At 32.7% G+C, this 8,922-nt stretch overlaps 1 protein-coding gene across 1 annotated transcript; it reads right to left on the bottom strand.

The window, feature by feature from the left end:
• Nucleotides 1-3,339: 3,339 nt before the first annotated feature.
• LOC107938752 (ATP phosphoribosyltransferase 2, chloroplastic) lies at nt 3,340-7,644 on the bottom strand. Its single transcript, XM_016871986.2, has 11 exons — nt 7,241-7,644; nt 6,463-6,522; nt 6,247-6,360; nt 5,873-5,938; nt 5,680-5,787; nt 5,456-5,539; nt 4,528-4,629; nt 4,286-4,399; nt 4,122-4,202; nt 3,898-4,017; nt 3,340-3,762 (listed from the first exon to the last, which is right to left on the bottom strand). The coding sequence occupies exons 1-11, from the start codon at nt 7,469-7,471 to the stop codon at nt 3,667-3,669; spliced, it is 1,176 nt and encodes a 391-aa protein (XP_016727475.1). The 5' UTR covers nt 7,472-7,644; the 3' UTR covers nt 3,340-3,666.
• Nucleotides 7,645-8,922: the final 1,278 nt, after the last annotated feature.

Genomic DNA, 8,922 nt, shown 5'->3' with positions numbered 1-8,922 from the left:
AAAAATGAAAACACTAAAAATCTAAGATAATAATCTTAATTTTTTCTATTTTTTAAAATTAACCCTCAATATTATAAAGAAAAACAAAATTTTAAAAAAATAGAGAGACCAGATTACATGAAATGTAAATGTTAAGGGTTAATTTTTTTAAAATAAAAAATAAATTAACATAATTTATAAATATTAAAATTTAAAGTTGTTATTATACAAATTTTAAAATAACAACTACTGAAAATAAAAGATAAAATTAAATAATTTGGTAAATATATATAGAAGTAGTTGACTTCTTTTTTTAATAAAACCTGTTCTTTCTTGCTTTGTTCGAAGAAATTGCATCCAATTCCTTACAAAGTAAGGAAGAACAGGAGAAAAGCGGGAAACTACCCTCACATCGGTCAAAGAAATAAGAGTGAAGGACAAAGGTAAACAGCCATTTTCTTTGTTTCTCTGGGTAGGAAACACTAAAACCCTTAGAAAAATACCTCTTCAACTCACTTTTTTTCCTTAAAGCAATGGCAATAGAGAAACCACTATTCATGAAGATACTTTCAAGGACGGATATCAAGGCGCGGTTGTCTATTCCAACTAAGAAGAAAAGATGTTTCCTGAATTTCCAAAATCGGCATCAGGTGGAGTTTAAGGTGAAGGACGAGAATGGGAAAGACTGGGTATTTTGTTGTTCAATTAGGAAGAAGAAAGGCTATCGGAAGCCGGTTCTCAGTAAGGGATGGCTTCCATTTGTGCGGTGTTGGAAGCTGGAAATCGGTGATGGAGTGAGAGTTTATAGGATGATGGATAAAGATAGTAAGGAGTACTATAGAATTGAAGTGATCAAGAGAAGAGATTCACCTTTAGTTCGGAACCACGATGCCGAAGAGCCATCAGCCTTGGCGGTAGCAAGCTACGGTGATGTTGAAGAGGAAGCATATGAAGTTGGAGGTGAGTTCTTGATGAATGCTTGAGTTGAATTGTAATGCGTTGGATTGAATGATGAAGCAGGACTAAATTGAATAAAATAAAAATTTTATGACTTAAATTGATATGTGAAATTGGTATGAACTTGAGTTGGTATATATATGTCACGTATTGAATTGATAAGTTGATGTTGAAAGTTTGAAATAAATAAGAAAGATTTGAATTGTATATTGAAATTAGCCTATTAATTGTCGAATCAAGTCGGATATAATTGAGATATTATAGAATTAAATTATTAATTGAAAACTATTGTTGTCGGGTAATCTGAGGTGATAATTTGTATACTCGAATCACTATTGCCGAACAATCCAGAGTGACGTAAATGGTGAGGATTTTGTAAGCTCGTATGGCACCAAATTACCAAATTACACAATTACAAAAAAAAATGAAGGAAGACAAAAAAAAACATTTCTTAAGCTCATATGGCACTCGAAAATGATTATATGACATAGAATGTATGTGAAATGCATTAAATTGCATGCGTGAATGGTTGTATGAAGAATATGTGACTTTAATGATTGAGGCATCTCGTAGCTCAAGACGACTGAATTAGATATGGGATGTTACATATTATATAAATTAAAAATAAAACTCAATTTTTAAATTTGACATATTAAATTAAAATACAAGACATAAATTTAGAATTTAGATATAGCTCAAATAAAAGGTAAATTTAGGGGTCTGGCAAGACCGACTCCCCTAAAATAAAAAATTACTATTTAGACCCTTTAAAAAATTTTAAAATTTTAAGTTAATAAAGATAAAATTACATTTTATCCCCCTAAAATTATAAAAATATAGACTATTAAAAATTAAAATTTCATTTCAATCCCTTTAAAAGAATTAAATCCAAAATGTGCCATATCATTCTATACTTAGCCTCAATAATTAATCCAATAAGATTTTCTTAAAACCCCCCTCCAAATACCAAATCTATGTCAGCAAAAATACTTAATATACGAAAATAATCTTTTAAATTAAAAATCTCGGGTTAATAAAAAGTACATTGAAAATGTATTTTTTTTATTCTAAAAACTGGTTTAAAAATTTGTTACATTTCTTTTTCTAAAATACTTAATTTTTAAATATTTAATTATACCTCGATACTTGTTAACCCTCTAATTCTATTTGTAAAATTTAAATTTTTTAATTACGATGATTTTTTTTTTGCATAAAGGAAGTTTCCTATTAATTAAATTAAATTTCAAATTTAAACATTATAAAAAGACCTTGACCATTTAAACCAACAAATAATGTCATAAAACAATACCAAATTAAAATATAAAAATTAAAATTCGTACAATACCAAACAAAACCATTAATTATTTTTAGTGAAAGTTGATGAGATTTTCTTAAAAGCCCCCTCCAAATATCAACTCCATGTCAGTCAAAATTAGTGTTTTTAATCTACCAAAATAATCTTTTTAAAGTAACCCCCCCCCCAAAAAAAAAAAAAAAACAATCCGTGTACTCCATATCACTCCATGTACTGTATTTCGCCACTTTTTCCCTATAAATATCAGCCATTTTCTTTGTTTCTCTGGGCAACACTAAAACCCGTTGAAGCTCTACCTCTTCAACTCACTTTTCCTTAAACAATGGAAATAGAAAAACTATTATTCATCAAGAGACTTACAAAGATTGATACTGAGAACAGGTTGTCTGTTCCAAATAAAGTGGGAGTTTAAGATGAAGGATGACAGACCACGGCAAAGTCCGGTTATTTTGCTGTTCTATAAGGTGGAAGAAAGACTATCCGAAGCCTGTTCTTGGTAAGGGATGGCTTCCAGTTGTGCAGCGTTGGAAGCTGGCAATCGGTGATACAGTGATGGTTTGTAGGAAGATGGATAAAGATGGTTAGGGGTACAAAAGAATTGGAGTGATTAGGGGAGAATGTTTACCACTAGTTCAGAACCACGATGCTGAAGAGCCATCAGCCTTGGCGGTAGCAAGCTACACTGATGTTGAAGAGGAAGCAACTGTTGCCTCCAACAGCAGCACTGGTCGAACTGTAAACCATGAACAGACTGAAGGGCTTCAAAATCAACCTGGTCTGATGTTTGAATATATTAGCCTGAAGCCAGATATAACAGTTAGTGAACCAAAAGTCATCGAGTTATTTGGGTTAGGCTCACAAGAACAAAGAGAAATGGAACATCCAAGCATTCTAGCTCCACATAACAAGGTTGAAATGCCAGTTTCCAGTTCGAGAGCTCCTTACTTTAAGTTCCTTTGATGGTTTTCCACCAGTCTTTTTGGGCTTAGTGAATTATATTATAAGTTGAAAGGAGAGATGTTTTGTTGTATTTCCCCAAGGATGTAATAAAATTACCAAGCACGTAGATTTCATCTAAGCTAAGAGCGTATATAAAGTGACTATGCATTTCAATAAGAACTGCAAACTAGCAGCTATACAAACAATTCCCCATAATCATACATACAAAATCGAAAAGGGAAACGTTTTCTCTAAATCATTGTTATGGTTGCAATGAGGATTGCACTATCAGAAAAGAAAAACAAACAAAAGAGAAGGGGCAAGAGAATGACATTTTAATTAAACAAGCTATAATACAAAACTTTTGGAGGTTCTTACTCTCACCAAAGTAGTTTCCAATCCACCTTGGTACCTTACGACTTCAAAACTTCTGATATGAAATGCAAGTAATGCACCCATGTATCCATCGTAAAGGACTAAAGACCAAGCTTCGAGAGCAGTTCCCTCCATCTTGGGGTCTCTTCGTCAAAAATGTAGGTCAATGGTGAAATTAGCACTCCACTGCCTCCAATCTGAACCAGAGAAAATTCAAATTCATGACTATAATGATGTGCACTGCTTAAACTAGTGCTGCAAATAGAACAAGCATTAAAACCACAGTTTCCATAACATATAGGCAGTATTTATTATAATTCGTCATGACTTACCGCTCTCAACTGTTGCACAGACTTGTATAGAGCTTTTTTGGGTACACATACGACTATCGCATAGTAGTCAGCAGCTACTTTTCCATCACGCTTGCAAAGAACTGGAGATACTGTGGGCCCCTGCAAAATGCAAACATGAATATTTCTAAAACCCATCTTAGATTTAGCAATAGACTAGGAAAAAGTGAGTATCTCCAGGAAGCAAAATCTTTTCAAAACCTCACCTGCAACCCAGATAATGATGGCTGGCTCAGTACTCGCTCAGCGACTTCCTCTGCGCTACTGCCCCTCATATTTGCAGTTACCTGCCATAAAAAGATAAACAGGATGAATACTGGGAGGGAAGGGAAGGGAAAAGATAACAACAAAGAATCACGAATATCCATACCATGAACTGATCAGCTGCCCTCAAATGAGCCTCAAATCTTTCCAGTATCTCGTGTGTTATGTCTAGAGCTCCCTTCCGCTGGATTAATGCTTTTCTGCTTGCAACTAGAACAGCCTGAAGAAAAATGGACTAAAGGTAGGGAAAAATATTCTGAAAATAAATCCTTTTAAAATAGCATACTCCAGATGACAAGATAACATTCTTGAAAATTGCAGGAACAGGAAAGATGTAGAGCTGGTTACCTGGCTTTCCAATACAACTCCACCTTCAATCTCTTTCAAGTTGTTTTCCCTCAGAGTTGTCCCGCTACTCACAAGGTCCAGGATTGCATCAGCTATTCCCATCTATATTAATAACAAAGAGAAGTTATTTCCACAACATCATGAAGACAAATAGAACCATCATTTTCCAAAATGCTTCATCCATATCTAGCAAGTACTAACCGTCTTTCAAATATCATTTCCTTCAACAGGGGAAAGACTGGACATTTTGTTCAGTCAAATATCAATTGGGTGAAGATAGAACAGCAGAATTGCCTTTAGGGTCAGCTACCCCATTAATAAAGGGCTTCCAACCTGCCACCCCCACCGCTAAATTGAATAAGAACTCCATATAGAGTTATTAGTTAGGCAGCATTTTCGTTGCCTGGTAAGCTTCTTTCTCTTCTTTCCTCTGATTATGTATCTTAGTTTCTATGGTAGTCTCATTGCTATGTTCCCTTGTTACTTCTTCCTTTTGTCATATAAACAACATCGCTTCCCTTCATTCACTCCTTCCATTTTTATCATCTAACCCCACAATGGGAAAGGAAGAATCTTTTTTCTCTTATTACCTATCAGATAATGCATGCCTATACTGTTTAAATTAAGAGAGAGAAAGAGAACTAATCTATTTATGGTTTATGAATCTGGAAAACAATCTTAAAACTCGTAAGCAGGCAGCAGAGAATTAACTGAAGTGAGTGAACAACTAGACTTGGAAGTCTGAAGTTCAAGTGGGAATATTTTTCCTTTAGGAAAGCAATAATATGCATGATAAGAGTGTTCAGTAAGGTTTAAGTAAATTAATAGACACAGAATTGTAGAAGGATGAGCTACTCTTTCATTCAATTTTAAATAACTTCAAATGAAAAGTAAATTACAGGTACTCCGGGAGAATTTTGACTCTTACCGCAGGAGCTGCCTCTAAGGCTCCATCAGCAGTTGAAAATATCACATGCTTCAATCCATTTTCTTGCATAAATTTAGGACCAAGCTAGGTAGAAAGATAGAAAAGAAATTAAAGTCAAATAGAAACAATTGCCAATAGGCAATAAGCTAACCAAAGCAGACGGTACCAAAAATAATTTCTAAAATCAATATAATTATCAAAAACCATTTAAACGGATGTTATACATAAGTGAAGCCAGTTGCAACTCTTAGAGGTCTATCAATAGTCCACCGAGGCATCTGAGCTAGCTCCTTCAGTGAATTGATATTCTCAAAGATCCCATACTTAGGAATCTGAACAAAAATATGCAAATCATCAATAGCAAGGATATCAGGAAGATGAATCTGGCTATGTACTAGTAACAAAGAATCTGCTTACTGCAAGGGACAAACGGCAATCTCCATACTTGAGGGCATCATGAACAAAGATAAGATCTTCATCCCCCTGATAAAAATATTGAAGCAGTAAAGTTCCATTCTGCATTCATTTTTTCAAGAAAGAATCTTTTTGCATATAGGCAAAAGGATAAGTGCAGTAGTAGAATAAACCAGATCACCTCCAAGCCTAACATTAGATAACTCAGACAATAATGTATAACTAGTTCTAAGATGACATGGCAAAATTAATCGGCAAGGCTGAAATTCTAACATATTCACTGCATAGAATTAGATATTTGGATTCTCAGTAACATTTTGATAATGACAGAATGAATTAAAAAATGTCTTGGGGCCATGCAATGTCTAACTACTTACCCGCCCATATTCACTGACAGTATCAAGCCCCACAATACCAAGATCTAAATCTCCAGATAACAATTTCCGTACAATGTCTTTGGGCCGCTGAAACCAGACTTCTACATTGGAAAGCTGGGATATAAACAAATTATGCATTCAGTATCAATCCTACATATTAATCATATACAGGTCCCGAGTACAGTGCATATTGTGAGAGAGAAAGATAGGACAAACCTGAGGTATTTGTGCAACATACTGTCTAGGATTGACCTGCTTAACCGACAATTGACAATCCTTTTGACAAATACAGAATAATGGAAGGGGTCAGACCAAAGAGTTTGATAGAGATTTTTTTTTCTTTAAAGGAAAGACAAAATGAGGACATGATGACATGATTACAAAATTTATGTACATTTTTATTATTAAAAAAAATTTAAATTAACTTCTCAGAAATGTTATCCACTTTCGTATGCAAAGCATTTTTTTGCACAGCAAGTGCCAATGCCTCACTTTTACAGTTTCTTATACAAAATAAACAAATCCAGATAAAATTAATTAATAAAGGAAATAAATCAATTTCTAAAGGTCAATTTGCGCTGTTAGTCCTATACTTAATGCAATTTGAGATTTATCCCTTATACTTTAAAAAGCTAAAATTAAATCCCCTTACATTTTTTATTTAAAAAAGTTTAACTCAGTAGTTGACACCATTAATATTTTCCATCAAAATTAACCATCCATGCAATCAAGCAAACGGTGCAATCATACAAATTTCAAAAGCAAACCATTATTTTCCAGTAAGCATACCTGATTATAAGCAAAGTTTAACAGAACATACTATCTTATCAACGTTTAAACCAGAATAGATTCATTTTTTAAAACTTTGTATGGCAATTAAATCTCAAACTTTGTTAAAGCATATACAATTAACAGCTATATTATAGCTCGTAATGCTTGATTCCAATCATAATTCACAAACTTTAATAAGAAACAAGTGTTAAGCCAGTACTACCTTGAGTAGATCGAGAGTGTCACCAGCCATGCGACCTTTGCTAGGCAAGCCGAAACGAATCTCATCTCTATCAACGATTTTACCATCGAATTTCCCATTAACAACGGTCGTTCTAGACTGCGACGACGAACAACAATAGATGAAGCTGCGTTTAGAAACCGATACGTAGAACGACGGAGGAGGAAGTGAGACCGAGGAGGCGGCCGTGAATGCGGAGGAGAATTGAGACATTTTCTACGGCTGACCCCCAAAATTAAAACCCTAAAGCAATTATCGGATTCTATGAATGGAAATTTTGATTTTTGAGATATTTTGAAGTAAAACAAAATAATAATAAAAAGTAAAATCCAGAGGAAAATACAGTGACGATTGACGAGGGACTAAACAATGAGCCGCGGCAAGATGGAAGGTAGTTTGTGTTTTTCTTTGGCATAATATCACATTTAACCTTCAATATTTACATCTCTTATCAATTTAGTCTTTATTTTCTTTAAGCTAATTTTGACACTTAACCTTTTAAAAAAATAAATTTTTTTGTTAATTTTTAGCAGAAATACTAATTAAAATATTATTTTTTAAAAAATAATTGCTTGCATGACAATTCCTATGTAATTTATGTTTTTTTTTTAACATTTTTATAAGGGATAATGATAAGTTTTACCCCTATTCTTTAATAAAATTGTCAATGTGATACTTCTATTTTCAAACTTATCCATTGCTGTATCTAAACTTTTATTTTGTCTATTGATTTGGTACCTGATCCTACTGGTGTGGGAAATTTTGTTGATGTGACAAGATAACCTATGAGGTGTTACACATGTCATCATGATTATGTACCACATTAAAATTTTCATTGAAGTATAGGGTAAAACTTGTTATTATCTCTTTATATAATTTTTAAAATTATTTGTTGATGGATATAAAATAAATAATGCTATTTCAATACAAAGTATATAATGACTATTATGTGAGTTGTGACATTAACATTGTTAAAAGTTAATGTTTTAGTCAAGTATTTCCATTAAAAATGATTTGACTCTTTTTAAAACCTTGATAGCTAAATTTAGCTCAAATTAAGAATAAGAATCAGACTTGATAAAAAAATATAAAGTTTAAGGACTAAATTTAGTATTATGCCTTTATTTTTAACTCAATTGAGTCTGTGGGAAGTGAGGGGCGTGATTTGGTGCGGTCGGAGATATTTCAGGTAGATGAAGTTGACCACTCATGAGGGAACATGCAACCTCCAAGTTCTTCCTTTACAATGAGACAAAATTGTCAAGGTAACCCTCCAAAAGAAATAATTTTATTATTTTTAGTGGTCAATAATTTTTAATTTAGATATTTTATTTTTTATAATTGGTTATGAATATATTATAAAAATAATTTTAAAGTATTTATAAATTTTAATTAATTAAACTATTTAAAATTAATTGAAGTTAAAGTTTAAAAAAATTGACTTAAAAAACTGTTAAATGTTACTTTTTACTAGGGTTGAATTAACAAATTTAAAAAAATTATCCCTCATTTAAAAATACTATCCATTCTAACTCAATTAAATTCGATTTCATGATAAATAAATAATCATATGATTCCGTCCAATTTGAACTTAAACTAAACTAAATACAGAATTAAAGTGAGCACGAAATAATTTAAACTCTTAGAGCACGTTTGGTTCGCTG

The sequence above is a fragment of the Gossypium hirsutum genome, chromosome A04, assembly GCF_007990345.1.
Source record: "Gossypium hirsutum isolate 1008001.06 chromosome A04, Gossypium_hirsutum_v2.1, whole genome shotgun sequence".
Taxonomy (NCBI): Eukaryota; Viridiplantae; Streptophyta; class Magnoliopsida; order Malvales; family Malvaceae; genus Gossypium; species Gossypium hirsutum.
This window is presented reverse-complemented; position numbering and strand designations above follow the sequence as displayed.

Coding starts and splice junctions, on each gene's coding strand:
- LOC107938752 (XM_016871986.2), bottom strand. CDS start 7,471: ATGTCTCAATTCTCCTCCGCATTCACGGCCGCCTCCTCGGTCTCACTT. Junction 4,400..4,527: donor GAGTTGTATTGGAAAGCCAG/GTAACCAGCTCT, acceptor ATTTTTCTTCAG/GCTGTTCTAGTTGCAAGCAG. Junction 4,018..4,121: donor CATCATTATCTGGGTTGCAG/GTGAGGTTTTGA, acceptor TGCATTTTGCAG/GGGCCCACAGTATCTCCAGT.